The following is a 25538-nucleotide window of genomic DNA, read 5'->3' on the forward strand; positions in this document are numbered from 1 at the left end:
ATTCTATATTCTAATGCAACAGTGGGACAAAAACTTAACTAAAATACAACCACTAACACCACAGCAACAGATAGACAACTTAGTAAGTATTTTGCGTGTGACAAATTGGCCTCTATCCCTTGGTATCTATCACACATTGGCGAGACGGAAGGGTAAATCCTGTGCAATCTAAGTTTAGAGTAGTGAAGACGGTGAACAACTTTGAACTGGATCAGTTGGTGTCTGCTATTAACAGAGCAAGCCTGTATCATAAACAAACTCTTGTCCCAGGCAGCTTCAGATAATTCAATGCCCAACTCCTTTCTCCAGGCGTCTCTAATCTTCACAGTAGACGCTACAGTGCAATCATCGAACAAACGTACAAACTTAGAAATGAGATGCTTGGAGTCAGGAGGGTTCTTTAAAATATCAAAAAAAATATGCTTCCCTGGAAGGATTTTAAAATTACAAATCTTTGATTGAATGTAATGTCTAATTTGTAAGTAACGAAAAAAGTGCAAATGAGGCAGCTCAGAGAACGGTTGTTCACCGTCTCTACTACTCTAAACTTAGATTGCACAGGATTTACCCTTCTGTCTCAGCAATGTGCAATAGATGCCAAGGGACGGAGGCCACATTGTCACACACCTTTTGGCTTTGCCCATTACTGACTGGATTTTGGTCCAAAATATTCGACTGGTACTCAAAGGCCTATAAAAGATCCTTCCCCTTGGAAGCTGGTCTCGCCATCTTTGGCTGCTCGCAATCTACTATTTGTTTCTCTACAGCCATACAACAGTCTCTGATGCTGGGGATGATTGTTGCCAAAAGACTTATCTTGAGGGAATGGAAATCACCCTCTCCCTCTTCCTTTTGGAGATGGATGGCTGATATGATCTCAGTCATACAGATGGAGAAATTTAGGTTTCTGAGAACCAATTCAATTAAAAAATTTTCAGCTATCTGGGATCCATTTCTTGCCTACCTGGATGAGGCCGGGGGCGGACGAACAGTTTCCCCCCCCCCCCCCCCAGCTGATTTCTCACGGCCCTCATTTGCGATTTAATATTTAGTATTTTTGAGCACTTTGTACAATAGGCATCCATCTAATGTTATGTTCTTTTTTTTGCTTTTTCCATTTTTACACCTGTCTGAGCTGGTATGTTCTTGTTGATTTCATTATTTTTTTTGAAAATTTTGAAAATAAATTATATATAAAAAAAGTATTTTGCATCAGTCTTCAGTGTTGAAGACACTAGCAGTATGCCAGAAATTTGAGAGTGTCAGGGGGCAGAAGTGAATGTAGCTGTTATTACCAGGGAGAAAGTGCTTGGGAAACTCAAAGGTTTGAAGGTAGATTAAGTCACCTGGGCCCAATGGACCTCACTCCAAGGTTCTGGAAGAGATAGCTAAAGAGATTGTGGAAGCATTAGTAATGATCTTTCAAGAATCACTGGATTCTGTAATCGTTTCAGAGGACTGGAAAATTGCAAATGTCATTCCACTGTTCAAGAACGGAAGAAGGCAGAAGAAAAGAAAGTATAGGCTAGTTGGCCTTACTTCAGTGATCGAGAAGATGTTGAAGTCCATTATTAAGGATGAGGTTTTGGAGTACATAGAGAAATGTGATAAAGTAGGCCAAAGTCATCATGGTTTCCTTAAGGGAAAATCTTACCTGATATGCAGTTAGATTGGGAAAATCATGGTGATGCAGGATTCCAGGAGGGGGAGTTTCTAGAGTACCTACGAGATGGCATTTTAGAGCAACTCGTTTGAGCCCAATAGGGGACCGGTTTTTCTGGATTGGATGTTGTGCAATAAACTAGAATTGATTAGAGAACTTAAGGTAAAAGAACCCTTAGGGGAAAATGATCATAATATGATCAAAATCACTGAAATTTGAGAAAGAGAAGCTAAAGTCAGATGTATCAGTACTACAGCAGAGTAAAGGGAATTACAAGTCAAGTCAAGTCACATTTTATTGTTATTTCGACCATAACTGCTGGTACAGTACATAGTGAAAACGAGACAATGTTTTTCAGGACCATGGTGTTACATGACACAGTACAAAAACTAGATTGAACTATGTAAAAACAGAAAAAAAAACTACACGACTACAGACCTACCCAGGACTGCATAAAGTGCACAAAACAGTGCAGACATTACAATAAATAATAAACAAGACAATAGCGCAGTAAGGTGTCAGTCCAGGCTCTGGGTATTGAGGAGTCTGATAGCTTGGGGGAAGAAACTGTTACATAGTCCAATTGTGAGAGCCCAAATGCTTCGGTGTCTTTTCCCAGAGAGCAGGAGGGAGAAGAGTTTGTATGAGGGGTGCATGGGGTGCTTCATGATGCTGTTTGCTTTGCAGATGCAGCGTGTGGTGTAAATGTCCGTAATGGTAGGAAGACAGACCCTGATGACCTTCTCAGCTGACTTCACTATCTGCTGCAGGGTCTTGCGATCCGAGATGGTGCAATTTCTGAACCAGGCAGTGATGCAGCTGCTCTAGATGCTCTCAATGCAACCCCTGTAGAATGTGATGAGGATGGTGGGGTGGGAGAAGCATCAGAGAGGAATTGGCCAGAATTGATTGGAAAAGAACACTGGCAGGGATGACAGCAGAGCAGCAATGACTGGAATTTCTGGAAACAATTTGGAAGGCACAGGATATATACAAAGCAAAGAGGCAGAAGTATTCTAAAGGCAAACCGACAAAACTGTGGCTAACAAGAGAAGTCAAAGCCAAAGAGAGGACATAGAATAGAGCAAAAATTAGAAGATTAGAAAGCTTTCAAATACCAACAAAAGGCAACTAAAAAAGTCATTAAGAAGGTAAAGATGGAATACAAAACTAAGCTAGCCAATAATATTAAAGAGGATACCAAAAGTTTCATCAGATACATAAAGTGTAAAAGAGAGGCAAGAGTGAATATTGCACTGCTGGAAAATGATGTCTGAGGGGAAGTAATGGGGGAAAGGAGATGGTGAACAAACTGAATATGTACTTAGTGTCAGTCCTTACTATGGAGACACTAGCAGTATGGTGGAAGTTCCATGTGTCAGTGGTCATGAAGTGTGTGAAGTTATCATAGCTAAAGAGAAGATTCTTGGGAAAATGGAAGGTCTGAAAGTAGATAAGTCATCTGGACCAAATGGTGTATACTCCAGGGAAAATCTTGCCTGACAAATCTGTTGGAATTCTTTGAAGAAATAACAAGCAGGATAGACAAAGGAGAATCAGTTGATGTTGTGTACTTGGATTTTCAGAAGGCTTTTGACAAGGTGCAACACATGGGGCTGCTTAACAAAGCTACGAGCCCATGGTATTATAGGCATGATTAAAGCAGTGGCTGATTGGCAGGAGGCAAAGAGTGGGAATAAAGGGAGCCTTTTCTGGTCAGCTGCTGGTGAGTACTGGTGTTTCACAGGGGTCTGTATTAGGACCGATCCTTTTTACGTTATACATTAATGATTTGGATGATGGAATTGATGAGATAAGCTGGCAGTGGAGAAGGTCTAGACGAGGCTCGCGAGAATGATTCCAGAAATAAAAGGTTAACATATGAATCAGAATCAGGTTCATTATCACCAGCATGTGACGTGAAATTTGTTAACTTATCAGCAGCAGTTCAATGCAATACATAATCTAGCAAGAAAATATAATAATAATAATAATAAAATAAACAATAATAAATAAACAAGTAAATCAATTACATATATTGAATAGATTTTTTAAAAATGTGCAAAAACAGAAATACTGTATATTAAAAAAGAGTGAGGTAGCATCCAAAGATTCAATGTCCATTTAGGAATCAGATGGCAGAGGGGAAGAAGCTGTTCCTGAATCACTGAGTGTGTGCCTTCAGGCTTCTGTACTTCCTACCTGATGGTAACAATAAGAAAAGGGCATGCCCTGTATGCTGGAGGTCCTTAATAATGGACACTGCCTTTCTGAGACACCACTCCCTAAAGATGTTCTGGGTACTTTGTAGGCTAGTACCCAAGATGGAGCTGACTAGATTTACAACCTTCTGCAGCTTCCTTCAGTCCCGTGCAGTAACCCCTCCATACCAGACAGTGATGCGCCTGTCAGAATGCTCTCCATGGTACAACCATATAAGTTTTTGAGTGTATTTGTTGACAAACCAAATCTCTACAAATTCCTATGAGGAGCCTTTGATGGCACACCGGAGTTTAGAAAAATAAGGGGGATCTCACTGAAATCTACTAAATATTGAAAGGCTTAGACAGCATGGACATGGAGAGGATGTCTAAGACCTGGCTGCAGCCTCAGAATAGATGGACGTACATTTAGAACAGAGATGAAGAATTTCTTAGCCAGAGGGTATTGAATCTGTGGAATTCATTGCCCCAGGTGGCTGTGGAGGCTAGGTCGTGTGTGTATTTAAAAGCGGAGGTTGAAGGTTCTTGATTCATCGGGACCTCAAAGGTTACAGAGTGAAGGTAGAAAAATGGGGTTGACAGGGTAATAAATTAACATGATGTAATGTTGGTGCAGACTTGATGTGCCAAGTGGCCTAACTCTCCTCCTATGTTTTCTAGTCTTATAGGAAACTCATTTCACATTTACTGATTTGCTCTTTCAATTTGAGGATTCTATTTCAGATGCTAAAACAGAACAAATGGAGAAAAAGGAGATGCAGAAATAATTCCAGACCAATATTGTGATGCAATAAACGGCTGCTGGGCCGAGGCGACACAGCACTGACTGAGGTGATATGCTCCCAGGAACACGAGTAAGACATCATCAAGTATTTTTTACTGCATCTAACGCTGCCATTAAGCCTCAGCTCCTGTGCCAAAGCCATCCAAATGTAATAACTACCACTACCACAATGAAGCTTAGAAAATTAGAGGGCTATGGGTAACCCATATGGCACAGCATTGTGGGCTGAAGGGCCTGTATCGTGCTGTAGGATTTCTATGTTTCTATATGCTACGAACAGCACACAGATCCCTGAGCAGCTAAAATAAAAATAAATTAAATAAAATGCTGGTTTAACATGAGGAACTCTTCATACTTACATGTCAACGCAGCACTGAGGCTTCACTGCACCGGCAGCATCAACAACCACGTATTTGTTTGGAGCAGTGCACAGAACTAAAGCCACAGAGAGAAAGTGTTAGTATATTCAAGCAGCCTTGCAACCAAATGTTGTTCAGTATAAACCCTTAAGTTGGTCCAGATATACCTTTAAATTTTAATGCAAACTCGTAAGGATTGTAAAGTGTCAACACCTGTTTGTGTGTTGACTGATCTTCGGCATAAAATACCAATTCTGTTGGGAATACAAAGACAGGAAGATTTCCTTCCAGTGATTCTGGCTGCTGCCTGTATTGCTGCATTGGCACTGTTTCTTTTACTCACTTAAACCCCAACAAAACACGCCACACTTTTCACAGTCCTCCGAGCATCCTGAAGGCCTATCAATGAAAAAGAAAGGTTTTACAGATTTAAATTCAGAGAAGTTTATTTTAAGATTGCTTTGTGGAAATATTGATAAATTTCCTGTCACTTGATGCAGCTTTTTATAAGAATTATAATGAAATTAAACTGAAAGATCTGATTATTCTTAAGGAAGAAGATTTCTCCTTCAGACCTACTAAACTCATCATGTTAACATCAAGTTTTTTCAAAGCTCGAAGTACATATATGTCACCAGATACAACTCTGATATTCATTTTCTTACTCAATAAATCCGTAATAGAATAACAACCATAATAGAATCAATGAAAGACCCCACCAACTTGGGCATTCAACCAGTGTGCAAAAGACAAAAAAATGCAGATACACACATAAATAAATAAACAGACAGACAGATATATAAATAAAGAACATGAAATGAAATGTCCATGTCTTTACTATATAGGAGCAGAATTAAGCCATTTGGCCCATCGAATCTGCTCCGCCATTTCATCATGGCTGATCCGATTTCCTCTCAGCCCCATCCTCCTGACTTCCCCTCATATGTCTTCATACCCTGACCAATAAAGAATCCTTGAAACTAAGACCATTGGTTGTAGGAACATTTCAATGATGGGTTAAGAAATTGAGTGAAGATATCCCTGTTTCTGATACTGGTGGTGTGAGTCCTGAGGTTCCTGTACTTTCTTCCTGATGGCACGAGAGAGCATGTCCTCAGTAGTGGGATCCCTGATGATGGATGCTGCTTTCCTGCAACAACACTTTGGTAGATGTGCTCAAAGGTGAAGAGGGCTTTATCCTGTGGGGATGGACTGGGCTGTATCCATTACTTTTTGTAGAATTTTTCATTCAAGAACATTGGTGCTTCCAATACCAGGCCGTTTGTCAAAGTTTTAGATGTCATGCCGTATCTTCACAAACTTCTCAGGAAGAAGGGATACTACCGTACTTTCTTCGCAGTTGCACTTGTGTGTTGGGCCCAAGACAGGTCCTCCAAAATGAAAACACTGAGGAATTTAAAGTTGCTGACCCTCTCCACCTCTGCTCCTCCAATGAGGACGGGCTCACGGATCTCTGGTTTTCTTCTCCTAAAGTCAATATTCAGCTCCTTGGCCTTGCTGACATTGAGTAAGAGGTCATTGTTAAGGCAGCACTCAGCCAGATTTTCAATCTCCTCCTATATGCTGATCCATCATGACCTTTGATTTGGACTATGACAGTGGTGTTGACAGCAAACTTGAATACGGCTTTGGAGCTGTGCTTAGCCAGATAGTCATAAGTGTAAAGCAAATAGAGCAGTGGGATAAGTACACAGCCTTGTGATGCACCAGTGCTGATGGAGATCATGGAGATGTTGTTGCCAATCCAAACTGACTGAAGCCTGCAAGTGAGGAAATTGAGGATCCAATTGTATAAGGAGGTATTGAGGCCAAAGTCTTGAACCTTATTGATTAGTTTTGAGGAGAAGATAGCATTAAATGCTGAGCTGTAGACAATGAAGACCATCCTGATGTATGCATCTTTCCTGTCCAGATGGCCCAGGGTTGAGAGAAGAGCTAATGAAATGGCACCTGCTGTAGTCCTATTGCTCTGGAAGGTAAACTGGAGCGGATTGAAGTGTTTTCCAGTCACAGAAAAATCAAAAATGTGGCCATTAGATAAGTACATTTCCTTCATTGTTGTAGCCGAGCCAATATGGCTACAACTGGTCTCACTGAACACTGAGGTCCCTATCTCCATCTCAATCTGTAGATCACGCACATCTTTAACTCACTAAATGATGATTATTTCCTGTGGCATTGCCTGTAGGAAGTCTGAGTGGCGTCTTTAGGCAAAGCAGAGGAAACAGATACTCAGTGCCAAGATTGCAAGAACAGAAGGCAATCATTCACTCCTTCAGGACATCTTTCTGTACTCTGTTGTTAATTGTCATTTCTTATTATAATGGAGACAGATTTAATTGAGAAAATATCATCATGCTTTCTTCATTAGAAACTCACTTTGGCATTTATTTTTATAAATTTAGGTCTGTACCAGAAAACCAGGTATGACTTGCGGAAGGCTATTTCAAGGGTGAACAGACAATTTTGAACGAGGTTGGAGGCAATATCACATATTCAACAACTCTGGCAGAGTTTGCAAGACATTACTTCCTACAAAGCGAACCCAATAGCATGAATACTTCATTACCAGATTAACTCAACACCTTCTACGCTCACTTTGAAAAGGAGAATATAACTGCAGCTGTGAAGATCCCTGTGATCTCTGTCTTGGCCAACATTAGACTGCCTTTAAAGAGGGTGGACCTAGCCGCAATGGAATACCTGGTAAGGCTCTGAAAACTTGTGCCAACCAACTAGCGGGAGTATTCAAGGACACTGGTTCGGAAATTGCACCATCTCAGATTGCAAGACCCTGCAGCGGATAGTGAGGTCAGCTGAGAAGATCATCGGGGTCTCTCTTTCCGCCATCATGGACATTTACACTACATGTTGCATCCGCAAAGCAAACAGCATTATGAAGGACCCCATGCACCCCTCATATGATCTCTTCTCTCTCCTGCCGTCTGGGAAAAGGCACTGAAGCATTCAAGCTCTCATGATCAGACTATGTAACAATTTCTTCCCCCAAGCTATCAGACTCCTCAATACCCAGAGCCACGACTGACACCTGTTATGCCCGTGGCCCCCTCCTTTTTGAGAATCGCAGGATCGCTATTGATCCGAGTCAGGAGACCCAGGTAATGAGAGAAAGACATGCAGAATCCACAAAGAGTTTGGTATGTGTCCTGGCCTCCGAAGGCGGAACCATTAATAACGGCTATTGTCTCTTGGAGACGGGATTGTGTATTGAATACTGTACGATGCATCGAAGCCCCCAGGCAATGAACCGAGGGGGGGGGGGGGGTTGGTGGAGGGATTGCATCATCCCAACCTGATTGACATCTGAGACCCTGTGAGTCAGGATAAAAGAGGGTCTGGGGAACAGCCCCTTCAGACGCACCAAAAGAAACACTAGCGATCCCGTATTAGCAAAAACCGGTGGGAAGGCCACGTGCGTCCTTTTCCATTTGCCCCGGAATCAGTGGGCCTTTACCATGGAAGTACGGTTTTTAGCTAACAACGGGGAAATCAACTCCCAACGACTCTCGAAGGATTGACATCATAAAAGGACTGGGCAAGTTTTAACCCGTCTTTCTCTCCAACCAAAAAGCTGCAGCTTGAATGAACTAAAGTGACTTTTATATTTCCATCAGACAATACATTATCCCCTAGACCAGGCATAGGCAAACTACGGCCCGCGGGCCATATGCGGCCCGTTAAGCTTTTTAATCCGGCCCACAGAACTTGATGAAATTATATTAATAAACCTTGTTAACGTTTTTCCCCCGCAATTCTGGTGTTTTCCCAATAGATGACGCACTCTATATACATTTGTGGCGACCCATTTCCTGGCACATCCGAACCGGCTCACAATTAGCCAGCATTCTGGCTAAGGGAGATAGCCTGCGGGGATTTGTGAGCACAGAGCTTTGGAGCCTCTGCGCAGGGGAGGCTGGTTGAGGGAGGCTTAAAAGTGAGGCTGGGGATTTCGAATAAAGTTTTTCTTTTCGACTGCAGTTACCGACTCCATGTCGTAATTTTAGTGCTGCATGCAGCACACCGCTACACATTGACCTTTGTTGAGGTGCAGCGTATTACTCCACATTTGCGTTTTACTCTTTGTTCGGCTCGACCTATTTGTGTGAACAGGCGTTCAGTGTCATGAACATCAACAAAGCCAGCCACAGATCCAAGTTAACTGACCAACACCTCAGATCCATCCTGAGAATCACCACAACAAAACTAAATCCAGACTTTGATGCGCTGGCTAAAAAGGGAGACCAACAACACTGTTCCCATTGAAATTAAAAATAAGTTTCTTCGTTGTGTTATGTAAAAAATGCATTTGAAAATATTTTTTTCACTGGCTTTATTAAAAATCGTTATTCTTTTTTTAACATTAGGAGATTGTTGAATATTGTTTATACTCCCTCACATGATACTTCAGAATGCGTGATTTCATTAGATGCGGAGAAAGCATTTGACAGAGTTGAATGGCCTTACTTATTTAATGTGTTGGAGAAGTTTAATTTTAGTCCGATATTTATATCATGGATTAAATTGATTTATCATACTCCAGTAGCCTCAGTGGTTACCAATAATCAAAGATCTCCCTTTTTTCGCCTATTTCGGGGCACTAGACAGGGATGTCCTCTTAGTCCATTACTATTTAACATTGCCTTAGAACCTTTGGCAATTGCCATCAGACAATCACAGGATATTTTGGGTATTAATCGTGGGACAGATATTCATAAGTTATCTTTGTATGCAGATGATTTATTATTATTCATTTCTAACCCGGAGAAATCCATTCCAGCAGTTTTATCATTATTGGCTCAATTTAGTGAGTTTTCTGGGTATAAGTTAAATCTTAATAAAAGTGAATTGTTTCCATTGAATAAACGGGTCCCAATTTATGGAAATTTACCCTTTAAATTAGTTAATGACTCTTTTACTTATTTAGGGATCAAAATCACAAAAAACCATAAAGATTTGTTTAGATTTAATTTTTTACCCTTAATTGATCAGATTAAAGGTTTGTTTACTAAGTGGTCACCTTTGTCTCTATCCCTAATAGGTAGGATTAATGCTATTAAGATGGTTATTTTACCTAAGTTTTTATATATTTTTCAAGCGATACCAATTTTTATCCCGAAATCTTTTTTTACTAATGTTGACTCTAAAATTTCTTCATATATATGGCAGTATAAAAATCCTAGGTTAGGTAAAATATATTTACAGGTAAAATATATTTACAGAAGACAAAAAAGGAAGGCGGGTTAGCATTACCTAATTTCAGATTTTACTATTGGGCAGTTAATATTAGATATTTGTTATGTTGGTTGAAAGATGGGGGTGGATCTTTTGGCCCTTGTTGGGTGAGTTTAGAAACTAAATCGGTATCAGCTTATGCTTTGGGTTCTATTTTAGGGACTTCTCTCCCTTTTGCTCTTTCTAAATTGCCGAAACGAATTGACAACCCGATAGTTAAACATACATTGCGTATATGGTTTCAATTTCGGAGATTTTTTGGGTTGACTCAATTCATTTTAAATAGTCCTATTGTATCTAATTGTTTTTTTTACCCTTCCATTATAGATCAAGCTTATTCAGCTTGGAAAACTAAGGGATTACTAAGATTTTCTGATTTATTTTTAGATAATTGTTTCATGTCTTTTGAACAATTATCCAACAAATATAACTTGCCGAGATTTCATTTTTTTAGATATTTACAGATTAGACATTTTTTAAGTTCTGTACTCTCTACGTTTCCAAATTTTGTGCTTTCAGATACTTTGGAGAGTTTATTTGAATTAGACCCTTTTCAAAAAGAGCTTATTTCAAAACTTTATAATATAATTATGAAGATACGTTCAGAGCCTCTTTATAAGACTAAACAGGATTGGGAAAGAGAGCTTAGTTTTAGTATTTCTAGTGAGAATTGGGATAGAATTCTTCAATTAGTTAATACATCATCGTTATGTGCCAAACATTCACTAATACAATTTAAGGTCGTACATAGGGCCCATATGTCCAAGGATAAATTAGCTCATTTTTACTCTCATATAAGTCCTATTTGTGATAGATGTCATTCTGAAATTGCGTCTTTAACTCACATGTTTTGGTCGTGTTCATTTTTGGAGAAATATTGGAAAGATACTTTTGATATTATTTCTGCGGTTTTGAATATTGATTTACAACCTCATCCTATTACCACAATTTTTGGTTTACCAATGTTAGATTCACTGCATTTATCTTCTTCAGCCCGTCGAATGATTGCATTTCTAACTCTGATGGCTAGAAGATCTATATTGTTGAATTGGAAAGAAATTGATCCTCCCACTGTATTTAATTGGTTCTCTCAAACTATGTTATGTTTAAATTTAGAAAAAATTAGAAGTGGTACTTTTGAGACTTCTATTAAATTTGAAAAGTTATGGAGACCATTTATTCAACATTTTCATATGATGTAATATGACCCTGTGCCAAGTTCATTTGATTTCCCAGTTTTCAGCTTATGTATTTTGAGAGGACCGGAAGTGACGGCATTGATGAATACTTATTTTTGTGAGATATTATAAACAGCCCGTTTTTTCTTTCCTTCTTTTTAGTTTTTTTTTCTTTTATATTACTTATTAGTTATAGTTATTAGATTAGATTAGCTAGTTCTGCATTATATAAATTTTTTTTTTGTTTTTTTTTCTTTCTTTTTTCTGTTTTTTTTTATATTATACATTATGAAATATTTAGATTTACTATGTCCATACATATATCTTATGGCTTATGTCTTGGTAAACTCATTTATATTGTAACTATTATGTATGTTTTTTTTCAAATGTAATGGAATGTCTATGTTGGTAATTTCTTTATCAATATATCATCTGTATTCTGTCCATATTACTAATATTAATAAAAAGATTTAGAAAGAAAGAAAATATTTTTTTCAATAAGCCTTACATGTTACATGTCATTTCTGTTAAGTGATGGACATGAGTAGTGCGCAGGTGCACATACGTTCTCAAAATAAAAAATGCGCTCCGCATACTGGCGCGCTCTCACTGTTCTGTCATTGTGCGGGTCGTTGTTGAGTTTTGGCACAGGGGACAATTGAATAAGAAGGAGCAGGACAAGTAGACCTGCATCTCCTACCGTTTTTGAAATAAAGTCAGTCAGGAGGAGAGTGATAATGATAACATCTTGAAGGATAAAAGAATTTTCAGTGCTTTAAAATAATAACTGTTACTATTAAAAAAAGCTGTATTTTATTCATTTAATTTTCAGTGTTTTAAAAGTCATTTCAATAAATAGCTAAATACCATGGGACTTCAAAGACAGATATTTTGTTGTAATGCATTTGTTCATTTTCAATTGAAATTAAAGCACATGTTTTCTACATATCCCATGATATTTTATTTTCTCTTATGAGGTGTATTACCAAAACACTCCGTCCATCTGCTCCTGGTCCGGCCCCCCTGTCAAATTTTAGAACCCTTTGTGGCCCTCAAGTCAAAAAGTTTGCCCACCCCTGCCCTAGACAACAATAGAGCTATGCCTTATTATTATTATACCCACGCTTTTAGATTTAGTATTGACGACGTATATTATCTGTATGTTTGCATTGATATTATTTTTGTGTATTTTTATCAATAAATACTGTTAAAAATAGTACCATCAGACTTCAACGGACCTCTCTATCTTTGCTGGTAAGTGACCCAGTTACGGGGTGCGTAACACACCATACTGCCCTATTGTCCTGTTTATTATTTATTGTAATGCCTGCACTGTTTTGTGCACTTTATGTAGTCCTGGGTAGGTCTGTAGTCTAGTGTAGTTGTTGTGTTTTTTTTTCACTGTTGTTTTTTACGTAGTTCAGTCTAGTTTTTGTACTGTGTCATGTAGCACCATGGTCCTGAAAAACGTTGTCGCATTTTTACTATGTACTGTACCAATAGTTATGGTCAAAATGACAATAAAAGTGACTTGACATTTTCAACCTCTCACTGATATCAGCAGTAGTTCCCACTTGCTTCAAAAAGGCAACAATTATACCAGTGCCTAAGAAGAATAATGTGAGCTCCCTTAATGATAATCGCCCAGTATCACTCACACATACAGTGATAAAATGCTTTGAGAGGTTGGTCATGACTAGACTGAACTCCTGCCTCAGTAAGGACCTGGACCCATTGCAATTTGCCTATCGCCACAATAAGTCAACAGCAGATGCAATCTCAATGGCTCTTCACACAGCTTTAGACTACCTGGATTATACGAACACTATGTCAGGATGCTGTTCATCAACTATAGCTCAGCATTTTACACCATCATTCCCACAATCCTGATTGTCAAGTTACAGAACCTGGGCCTCTGTACCTCCCTCTGCAATAGGATCCTCGGCTTCCTAACCAGAAGGCCACAATCTATGCGGATTGATGATAATATCTCCTCCTTGCTGACGATCAACACTGGTGCATCTCAGGGGTGTGTGTTTAGCTCACTGCTCTACTCTCTCTATACTGATGACTGTGTGGCTAGACTGAGCTAGAGCATTCTGCAAAGCTGCATCACTGTTTGGTATGGAAGAGGGACTACTGCACAGGACCAAAATAAGCTGCAGAGGCTCGTAAATTTAGTCAGCTCCATCTTGGTTCCTAGCCTACAAAGTATCCAGGACATCTTCAACGAGAGGTGTCTCGGAAAGGCAGCGTCCATTATTAAGGACCCCAAGCAATGCCCTTTTTCTCACTGTTACCATCAGGTAGGAGGTACAGAAGCCTGAAGGCACACATTCAGTAATTCAGGAACAGCTTTGTCTCCTCTGCCATCCAACTCCTAAATGAACATTGAAACTATGTACACTATCTCAGTTATTTAATATATATTTCTATTTTTGTATGATTTTTAATCTTCTCTATATATATACTGCAATTTATTTACTTCTTTACTTCTACATTATGTATTGCATTGAACTGCTGCTGCTAAATAAGAAATTTCACGATACATGCCAGTGATAATTAACCTGATTCTAATTCTGACATTACTTTATAATGCAAAATTGCTGATAAAAATGCAGGTAGATGTAAGATTAGGCTAAAAGATGCATTTGGCTGAATCTGAATAAGATATCTCACTACCACAATTTAAGTGTCAAGCCTGGTTCAACATTTAAAACTCTCTCTCCAAATCAGGTCAAAATGCTCAAGTACTATTTTAAAGATAATCTGCATGTTAGTAAAATTAGAAACAAAAGATTATTGAAATAAAACTTTCCAGGAGCAATCAGCTGATCATCAAGGATGCTAGTTTTGGGTGTCTGCTTCCTGTTGGGTTACAGCAACATCCACTCTGGGATTTTGCAGTGTTGACAACTGTGTGCTCTTGTTCCATGTAGCCTGAGATGGACTGGGTTCCCTTTGTCAAAATATTACTGATTACTTTCCACCATTTGCAAGTAAGAATTGTGCATTGAGAAGAGTATTTGGTGAGGAGGACAAGGTAAAAGATGGCTGAAGGCTGCAAACACCTGGTTTAAGATAGCCCTGGTGAATCTCAGCGACTTCTGACTCATAACTAATGAAACAAGGAAAATGACTTTGTTAATCACACTTTTTCTTACAAACGATCATTAAAAATAATAGTCTATAACTTCCCTTCAGACTTGAGCCAATTCGATGTGGCCAAACCAAGAAGAGCTGGTGGCCCTGTTGCTGAGAGTGAGGAAGATCCGAGGTTCAATCGATTTAAGTGCTTTGCCGAATTGGAAAGATCAAGTACAGGCTGAATTGAAGCAGTTGGGTCCAGTTACCACAGCATATCGAAGCAACTATAGTGGCACTGCAGCGTAGTGGTTAGCAGTGACCCCAGTTCAATTCTTGCTGCTGCCTGTACTGAGTTTGTACATTCTCCCAGCGACTGTGTAGGTTCCTTCTGGGTGCTCCGGTTTTCTCCACATTCCAAAGAAGTGCCAGATGGTGGGTTAATTGGTCATTGTAAATTGTCCTGTGATTAGGCCAGGATTAAACTGGGTGATTGCTGGGCAGCACGGCTTAAAGGGCCAGAAGATCCTATACTGTGCTGTATGTCAACAAATTGAACCTGATATTTGGACGAAGGTTTAAAGGCCAGGCCAAAGTACATTGATTTAGGCACCAAGCCAGATTAAAAAGGTCAGGGTGTAGGGCCTGAGGTGAGGTACAGGACAGTTCAGCTAGCTGCTCTGCGATAATTATTCGGCTCCACGCAGAACTATGGGTCTCAGACTCTCTTTGCGGACTTCAGTTCAGAATGTTATTTGATTGTGTTATTGTTTGCATGATTTGTTTTTTTTTCTCTCTCTGAACACCAGGTGTCCAATGGTCCTTTTTTTAAAAGTCAGAAACATAGAAAACCTATAGCACAATACAGGCCCTTTGGCCCACATGTTCCTACCTTAAAAATTACTAGGCTTATCCATAGCCATCTATTTTGCTAAGCTCCATGTACCTATCCAAAAGTCTCTTAAAAGATCCTATCATATCCGCCTCCACTACCGTTGCTGGCAGCCCATTCCACACACTCACCACTCTCTGCATAAAAACCTTCCCCCTGACATCTCCTCTGTACCTACTCCCCAGCACCTTAACCCTGTGTCCTCTTGTGGCAACCATTTCACCCTGGGAAAAAGCCTCTGACTATCCACACGATCAATGCCTCTCATCATCTTAGACAACACTATCAGGTCACCTCTCATCCTCCATCGCACCAAGGAGAAAAGGCTGAGTTCACTCCCCAAAAAGCATACTCTGCAATCCAGGCAACATCCTTGTAAATCTCTACTTCACCCTTTCTATGGCTTCCACATCCTTCCTGTAGTGACGCGACCAGAACTGAGCACAGAACTCCAAGTGGGGTCTAACCAGGGTCCTATATAGCTGCAACATTACCTCTCGGCTCCTAAATTCAATTCCATGATTAATGAAAGCCAAAGCACCGTATGCCTTCTTAACCACTGAGTCAACCTGCACAGCTGCTTTGAGTGTTCTATGAACTCGGACCCCAAGACCCCTCTGATCCTCCACACTGCCAAGAGTCTTACCATTAATACCATTTTCTGCCATCATATTTGACCTACCAAAATGAACCACTTCACACTTATCTGGGTTGAACTCCATCTGCCACTTCTCAGCCCAGTTTTGCACCCCATCAATGTCCCACTGACAGCCCTCCACACTACTCACAACATCTCCAACCTTTGTGTCATCAGCAAACTTACTAACCCATCCCTCCACTTTCTCATCTAGGTCATTTATAAAAATCACGAAGAGTAAGGGTCCCAGAACAGATCCCTGAGGCACACCACTGGTGACCGACCTCATGCAGAATATGACCCGTCTACAACCACTCTTTGCCTTCTGTGGGCAAGCCAGTTCTGGTTCCACAAAGCAATGTCCCCTTGGATCCCATGCCTCCTTACTTTCTCATTAAGCCTTGCATGGGGTACCTTATCAAATGCATTGCTGAAATCTATATACACTACATCTACTGCTCTTCCTTCATCAATGTGTTTAGTCACATCCTCAAAAAATTCAATCAAGCTCATAAGGCATGACCTGCCCTTGACAAAGCCATGTTAACTATTCCTAATCATATTATACCTGTCCAAATGTTCATATATCCTGCCCCTCAGGATCTTCTCCATCAACTAACCAACCACTGAGGTAGGACTCATGGGTCTATAGTTTCCTGGTCTATCTCTACTCCCTTTCTTGAATAAAGGAACAACATCTGCAACCCTCTAATCCTCCGGAACCTTCCTCGTCCCCATTGATGATGCAAAGATCATCACCAGAGGCTCAGCAATCTCCTCCCTCGCCTCCCACAGTAGCCTGGGGTACATCTCATCCGCTCCCGGTGACTTATCCAACTTGATGCTTTCCAAAAGCTCCAGCACATCCTCTTTATTAATATCTACATGCTCAAGCTTTTCAGTCCGCTGCAAGTCATCACTACAATCACCAAGATCCTTTTCCAAGGTGAATACTGAAGCAAAGTATTCATTGAGTACCTCTGCTATTTCCTCTGGTTCCATACACACTTTCCAACCATCACACTTGATAGGTCCTATTCTTTCACATCTTATCCTCTTTGCTCTTCACGTACTTGTAGAAATCCTTGGGGTTTTCCTGAATCCTGCCCACCAAGCCCTTCTCATGGCCCCTTCTGGCTCTCCTAATTTCCTTCTTAAGTTCCTTCCTGTTAGCCTTATAATCCTCTAGATCTCTAAAACTACCTAGCTCTTGGAACCTTTTGTAAGCTTTTCTTCTTGACTAGATTTACTACAGCTTCTGTACACCACGGTTCCTGCACCCTACCATAACTTCCCTGTCTCATTAGAATGTACCTATGTAGAACTCCACACAAATATCCCCTGAATATTTGCCACATTTCTTCTGTACTTTCCCCTGAAAACATCTGTTTCCAATTTAAGCTTCCAATTTCCTGCCTTATAGCCTCATAATTCCCCTTACCTCAATTAAACGCTTTTCTAACTTGTCTGTTCCTATCTCTCTCCAACGCTATTGTAAAGGAGATATAATTATGATCACTATCTCCAAAATGCTCTCCCACTGAGATATCTGACACCTGATCAGTTCTTTTGGATTTCTTTGTTTTGTGGCTGCCTTTTAGGAGATGAATTTCAATGCTGTGCAATGTGCACATACTTTGATGATAAATGTACTTATGTAGCGATGTACTACATACAGAGCTAGAGATGACACGCAGTTGGTAAGCTGTTTTGAGACTAGTTTATTCAAATTTCGCAGCGCTGGCATTTAATCCCTAGCACCCGCCCTCTCCAGGCGGAAATGACATCAGAGGTGCATTACCAAAGTCTCTCCCCGCACGCTGGCTATTTGTGAGCCGGTTCGCCTGCACAGAAAGTGGGTCGCCACATAACCCCCCACCCCAGAACTGACGATACACTCCCGATGTCCACAGTCTGGATCAGCCTCTGTTTGGAAGGTCTGCCTCTGCGCTGCGGTGCCTGAACCTCGACTGGCTGCGCCAAGTCCACATGGGCTGGTTTGAGTCGGGCCACCATGAAAACCTCTTCTTTCCCCCCAATGTCCAGAACTTACGTGGATCCGTTGTTGTTGCTCACTTTGAACGGCCCCTCGTACGGCCGCTGTAGTGGTGCCCGGTGTCCGCCCCTTCATACAAACACAAACTTACAGTTCTGCAGTTCTTTGGGTACATGGATTGGGGTCCGTCCCTGCTGTGAAGTCGGTACGGAGGCCAGGTTGCCGAGCTTTTCGCGTAGTCTGTCCAGGACTGCTGCGGGTTCTTCCTTTTGCCCCCTTGGGGCTGGTATGAACTCACCTGGGACGGCCAGGGGTGCACCGTACACCAAATCAACCGATGCAGATCCTCTTTGGGTGCTGTGCGAATTCCAAGCAGGACCCAGGGAAGCTCGTCCACCCAGTTAGGTCCTCTCAGGCGGGCCATGAGAGCCGACTTCAAGTGACGGTGGATAAGCTCCACTAGTCCATTCGACTGTAGGTGGTAGGTAGTAGTGTGGTGTAGCTGCGTTCCCAACAGGCTGGCCAAAGCTGACCACAGGCTGGAGGTGAACTGGGCGCCTCTGTCGGAGGTAATTTGGGCTGGTACCCCGAAACGTGCCACCCAGGTTGCAATCAGTGCTCAGGGCCAGGAATCGGCAGATGCTTCGGTGAGCGGGACTGCCTCTGGCCACCTCGTGAACCTGTCTACCATAGTTAGGAGGTACCGCGTTTCTCGGGACACTGGTAGGGGGCCCACGATATCCACATGAATGTGGTCGAACCTTCGGTGGGTGGGTTCGAACTGCTGTGGCAGGGCTTTAGTGTGCCGCTGCACCTTGGCTGTTTGGCACTGCGCATACGTTCTGGTCCATTCACTGACCTGCTTGTGAAGTCCGTGCCACGCGAACTTGCTGGAGACCTGCCGGACGGTTGTCCTGATAGATGGGTGCGCCAAACTGTGTACGGAGTTGAAAACTTGCCGCCTCCAGGCTGCCGGGTCGATGGGGCGAGCTTGGCCGGTAGCCACCTCGCACAGGAGGGTCCTCTCACCTGGGCCTACAAGTAAGTCCTGCAGCTGCAAACCCGAGACTGCGGTCCTGTAGCTGGGCATCTCGTCGTCTGCCTGCTGAGCCTCCGCCAGTGCTGCACAGTCCACACCCAGGGACAGGGCCTGGACAGCTGGTCTGGAGAGTGCATCTGCCACGACCTTGTCCTTTCCCGAGGCATGCTGGATGTCCGTCGTGTACTCGGAGATGTAGGACAGATGTCGCCGCTGGCGAGCCGACCAGGGATCGGACACCTTTGTAAACGCGAAGGTCAATGGTTTGTGGTCCGTGAACGTGGTGAAGTAAGAAGTACCTTCTAAGAAGTACCTGAAATGCCAGATTGCCAGATACAGTGCCAACAGCTCCCAGTCGAAAGCATTGTACTTGAGTTCGGGTGGTTGTAGGTGCTTGCTGAAAAATGCCAAGGGTTGCCAGCGCCCCTCGATGAGTTGCTCCAGCACCCCACCGACTGCTGTGTCAGATGCGTCCACCGTGAAGGTGGTCGGAATGTCCGTTCTGGGTGCACCAGCATCGCAGCTTCTGCGAAGGCTTCCTTGGCTTTAATGAAAGCGGCCGCGGCCTCCTCATCCTAAGTAATGTCCTTGCCTTTACCCAACATCAGGGTGTACAAAAGGCGCATGATACAGGCAGCTGAGGGGAGGAAACAGTGGTAGAAGTTCACCGTACCAACGAACTCCTGCAGGCCTTTGACCGTGTTGGGCCGGGCAAAGTGGCGGAACGTGTCTACCTTGGCAGGCAGAGGTGTTGCCCTTCTTTGGTAATCCTGTGGCCCAGGAAGTCGATAGTATTGAGACCAAACTGGCATCTGGCCGGGTTGATCGTGAGGCCGAAATCACTCAGGCGGGAGTAGAGCTGGCGGAGGTGGGACAGATGCTCCTGGCAACTACTGCTGGCTATAAGGATGTCGTCTAAATAGATGAACGCAAAGTCCAGGTCACGTCCCACCACATCCATTAGCTGCTGGAACGTCTGTGCGGCATTCCTCAGGCCGAACGCCATTTGGAGGAACCCGAACAGGCCGAACGGGGTGATGAGTGCCATTTTGGGGATGTCTTCAGGGTGCACCAGGTATCCCCGGATGAGGTCTACTTTGGAAAAGATTCTTGTCCCGAGCAGGTTTGCTGCAAAGTCCTGTATGTGCGGCACAGGGTAGCGGTCTAAAGTTGTAGCCTTGTTCAGTCTGTGGTAGTTGCCGCATGGTCTCCAACCCCCGGCTGCTTTGGGCCCCATGTGCAGGGGGGAGGCCCATAGGCTGTCGGACCTCCGTACGATCCCCAATTCCTCCATCCTCTTGAACTCCTCCTTCGTTAGGCAGAGCTTTTCCGGGGGACCCTTTGTGCGCAGGCGTGGAGGGGTGGTCCCTGGGTTGGGATGTGGTGCTGTACTCCGCGTCTGAGCATGGCTGCCGTGAACTGCGGTGCCAAAATCGATGGAAAGTCTGCCAGGATTCTGGTGAATTTGTTGTCCGACAGCGTGATGGAATCCAGGTGTGGAGCTGGCAACTTGGCTTCACCCAGGGAGAACATCTGGAAAGTCTCGGCATGTACCAGTCTTTTCCCTTGCAAGTTGACCAACAGGCTGTGAGCTCGCAAGATGTCCGCCCCCAGGAGTGGTTAGCCACCGCGGCCAGTGTGAAGTCCCACGTGAACTGGCTGGCGCCGAACTGCAGCTGCACTGTGTGGGTGCCATAGGTCCGTATCATGCTGCCGTTTGCAGCCCTCAGGGTGGGTCCTGGCTTCCTGTTGCGGGAGTCATACCCTGTCAGGGGCAAGACACTGATTTCCGCTCCGGTGTCAATCAAGAAGCAGTGCCCCACCTGTTTGTCCAAGACATACAAGAGGCTGTCCTGGCTGCCAGCCGCCATAGTCATTAGCCACAGCTGGCCCTGGCCCTGGCCCTTGCAGGGCGGGCGACAACGGCAGGCTTCTGTGCCCCACCACTGGTGGTAGGAACACCACTGTTCACTTTCCTCCTCACTCCTGCCTGTGTTGTGTGCGCCCCCCTGCCGGGCCTGGTCTGGTCCACTGTTGGGCGCGTGGCCTGGTAATCTGACCGACGGACGCCACGCTCTCCCTCTTGGCTTTCCACAGCACGTCTGCCCAGGCCGCCACCTTCCGGGGGTCGCTGAAATCTGCGTCGGCCAGCAGCAGATGTATGTCCTCAGGCAGTTGGTCTAGGAACGCTTGCTGGAAATGAGGCAGGGCTTGTGTCTGTCAGCCAGGGCCAGCATCTCGTTCATCAATGATGACGGCAGTCTGTCTCCCAAACCGTCCAGGTGAAACAGGCGGGCACCCCACTCACGCCGTGAGAAGCCAAAGGTCCCAATGAGCAGTGCTTTGAATGCTTCATATTTGCTTTCTTCCGGGGGCGACTGTATGAAATCCTCAACCTGGGCGGCCGTCTCCTGGTCAAGGGCGCTCACCACGTGGTAGTAACGCATGGAATCAGAAGATATCTACCGAATCTGGAACTGGGCTTCTGCTTGGCTAAACCACACACGTGGTCGCAGCGTCCAGAAAGTCTGCAGTTTTAGTGAAACTGTGTGAACAGATGAAGAGTTGGTTATCTTTGGTCCAAATCCTGTTTGGACTGTCGGGGTCACCAGTGTAGCAATGTACTACATATAGAGCTAGAGACAACATGCAGTCGGTAAGCTGTTTCAAGACTAGTTTACTCAAACTTCGCGGCGCTGGCATTTAATCCCTAGCAACCGCCCTCTCTGGATGGAAATGACGTCGGAGGTGCATTACCAAAGTCTCTCCCCGTGCGCTGGCTATTTGTGAGTCGGTTCGTCTGCGCAGAAAGTGGGTCGCCACACTTAGAACATAAGAGATTAGGAGGAGACCATATAGGTGATACAAGGGCAACTCTTGTAGACAATGGATGTTTAAAACTTTGGGGAATCCTCTTGTGCACTAAAACAGTTATTGAGCAAGATGCCAGCTTGATCTACCAGAGCAGAGATGGCACTGGTAAGACATGGCAACACTTCACAAGCAGTTAACAAGACTAACAACTCTACTAAATATACTCTATTAGGGTGACGATCACTGAATTGGCTCCATGGCTGTGGCCTGCAGCCATTAAACTCCTGGGCTGGCTGCTATGTGAACTGGCTCTGCACTCTGGCCTGCAGCTATCGGCTCCCGGACCAGCTGCAGTACTGAACTGGCTTGTGGCTGTGGACTCACTTCTGCGGAAGACAGTTCATATTCTTTCTTTTCACACACTGGATATTTGACAGTCTTAATGGTGTGGGGGTTTCTCATGAATTCAATTATGTTTCTTTGTTTTGTGGTTGCCTGCAAGAAGTTGAAACTCAAGGTTGTATATAGACAGACAGAAAGATGCTTTATTGATCTCAAGGGATATTACAGTGTCACTGTAGCACTACAAGTGCAGATATACAAACATATGAATATTAGAAAAGAAAATATGATATACAGGTTTCCCCCGCTATCCGAAGGTAGAGTGTTCCTATGAAACCGTTTGTAAGCCGAAATGTTGTAAAGTGAAGAAGTAATTACCATTAATTTATATGGGAAAATTTTTTGAGCGTTCCCAGACCCAAAAAAATAACCTACCAAATCATATCAAATAACACATAAAACCTAAAATAACATGAACATATAGTAAAAGCAGGAATGATGTGATAAATATACAGCCTACGTAAAGTAGAAATATTTTATATACAATGTACTTTCATTTTGACAGTAGAGGAGGCCATGGATAGACATATCAGAATGGGAATGGGGCGTGGAATTAAAATGTGTGGCCACTGGGAGATCCTGCTTTCTCTGGCGGACCGAGTGTAGGTGTTCAGCAAAACGGTCTCCCAGTCTGTGTCGGGTCTCACCAATACATAAAAGGCCACACCGGGAGCACCGGATGCAGTATACCACACTAGCCGACTCACAGGTGAAGTGTTGCCTCACCTGGAAGGACTGTCTTGGGCCCTGAATGTTGGTGAGGGAGAAAGTGTAAGGGCAGGTGTAGCACTTGTTATGCTTACAAGGATACTGTCAAAATGAATCCAAACTCAGGTTGGAGGAACAACACCTTATATACTGGCTGGGTAGCCTTCAACCTGATGGCATGAACATTGACTTCTTTAACTTCCGTTAATGCCCCTCCTCCCCTTCTTACCCCAACCCTGACATATTTAGTTGTTTGCCTGTTCTCCATCTCCCTCTGGTGCTTCCCCCCCCCCTTTCTTTCTCCCGAGGCCTCCCGTCCCATGATCTTTTCCCTTCTCCAGCTCTGTATCACTTTTGCCAATCACCTTTCCAGCTCTTAGCTTCATCCCACCCCCTCCGGTCTACTCCTATCATTTCGCATTTCCCCCTCCCCCCACTACTTTCAAATCTCTTACTATCTTTCCTTTCAGTTAGTCCTGATGAAGGGTCTCGGCCTGAAATGTCGACAGTGCTTCTCCTTATAGATGCTGCCTGGCCTGCTGTGTTCCACCAGCATTTTGTGTGTGTTGTTTGAATGTCTAGCATCTGCAGATTTCCTCATGTTTGCAAGATAATACTGAGCCTTTATAAGACACTGGTCAGGTCACATGTATCAAGAATTGTCAAGTTTCGATCCCCATATCTCAGAAAGAATGTGTTGTCATTGGAGAGAGAGTCCAGAAAAGGTTCACAAGGATGATTCTGGGAATGAAGGGGTTAACATATGAGGAGTGTTTGGCAGCTTTGGGCCTGTACTCACTGGAATTTAGAATAATGCAGGGAGATCTCATTGAAACCTATCGAATGCTGAAAGGATTAGGCAAGGTTGATGTGGAGGATGTATCCAGCACGGCCTCAAAATTGAGGGGCGACCTTTTAGAATAGAAGTAAGGAGGAATTATTTTAGCCAGAGAATAGTAAATCTGTGGAATGCTCTGCCACAGTTTATGGTGGAGGCCAAGTCTGTGCATATATTTAAGTCAGAAGTTGATAGTTTTCTGATCAGTCAAGGATTTATAGGATATGGTGCAGCAGACTCGATGGGCTGAATGGCTTAATTCTGCTCTTATATCTTATGGTCTTATGCTGATCCCCTAGTGGGCTCAACCACATTCAGCTCCAAAAAGCCATCTTGGAGGCATTCCACAAATTCTCTCTGTTGGGATCTCGCACAACTTGATTTTCCCAATCTGCCTGCATACTGATATCTCCCATGACTAACATAACATTGCCTTTTTGACATGCCTTTTCTGTCTCCTGCTGTAATCTGTAGACAACATTCTGGCTACTGTTTGGAAGCCTGCAAATAACTCCCATCAAGATCTTTCTTACTCTAACTCCTCAACTTTTTTCCCAGTCCTGATGAAGGGTCTTGGCCCAAAACGTTGTCTGTACTCTTTTCCACAGATGCTGCCTGGCCTGCTGAATTTCTCCAGCATTTTGTGGCTGCTTCTTGCCCTTGCAGCTTCTTAATTCTACGCACAAGAATTCTATATCTTTTAGAGAGTTGATTTCATTTTTTACCAGCAGAGGCACTTTTACTCCTCTGCATACCTGCTTGCCCTTTCAATAGATTGTGTATCATAGGATATTGAGCTCTGAACTACAATCGCCTTTCAGTCATGACTTTGTGATACCCACAATATCATACCTGTCAAAGTCTAACCGCAATACAAGATTATCTACCTTATTCTGTATACTGTGTGTGCATTCAAATACAACACCTTCAGTCCTGTATTTGTCACACTTTTCAATTTTGTCTCCCTTTTACACTACAAACCATCCCACTGACTGCAGTTTTGCCCAATCATCTGCCTATCTGTCCTGAGACTTTCATTATAGATTACCTCTGCTTGTAAACCAACATCCGTATCCTCAGCCCTATCACTCTGTTCCCATCTCTCCGTCAAATTAGTTTAACCCCTCCCTAACAGCTCTAGCAGACCTACCTGCAAGGATATTGGTCCTCTTCGGATTCAGGTATAACCCGTCCTTTTGTACAGGTCTACCTTCCCTATAAGAGATCCCAATGATCCATAAATCTGAAACCCTGCCCCCTGCACCAGTTCCTCAGCCATGTATTAATCTGTCAAATTATCATATTCTTGCTCTCACTGGCATTTGGCACAGGCAGTGATCCAACAGAATTGTTACCCTGGAGGTCCCGTTTCTCAAGATTTCTACCTAGCTCTCTAACTTCACTCTTTAGGATCTCTTATCTTTTCTTTGTCATTGATACCAATATGCACCAAGAAATCTGGCTGCTCACCCTCCTCCCTTAGAATATTGTGGACATAATCAAAGATGTCCCTGACCCTGGCACCTGGGAGCCAACATATCATCTGGGTCTCTCTATCACATCCACATCTCTGACTCTCCTATTTATTCGTTTAACTATGGAATCTCCTATTACCACCTGGCCGCTTCCCTGCTAAGTCACAGTGCCA

The 25538-nt window shown here is 43.2% G+C and overlaps 1 protein-coding gene across 5 annotated transcripts in view; it reads right to left on the reverse strand.

The window, feature by feature from the left end:
• The window catches only part of mospd1 (motile sperm domain containing 1), a 97617-nt gene that overhangs the window by 54040 nt on the left and 18039 nt on the right, over positions 1 to 25538 (reverse strand). For all 5 annotated transcript variants that reach the window (XR_009513471.1, XR_009513472.1, XM_059976652.1 and 2 more), the window contains exons 2-3: positions 5196 to 5427; positions 5029 to 5104 (exon numbers count right to left, since the gene is read on the reverse strand). Coding sequence is in view for 3 of the 5 variants with exons in the window: in XM_059976652.1 (XP_059832635.1) it covers positions 5029 to 5104; positions 5196 to 5349 (230 nt within the window). In the remaining 2 variants the exon portion in view is untranslated. The remainder of the gene's footprint in view (positions 1 to 5028; positions 5105 to 5195; positions 5428 to 25538) is intronic.

The sequence above is a fragment of the Hypanus sabinus genome, chromosome 8 (genome assembly GCF_030144855.1).
Source record: "Hypanus sabinus isolate sHypSab1 chromosome 8, sHypSab1.hap1, whole genome shotgun sequence".
In the NCBI taxonomy this organism is placed as follows: Eukaryota; Metazoa; Chordata; class Chondrichthyes; order Myliobatiformes; family Dasyatidae; genus Hypanus; species Hypanus sabinus.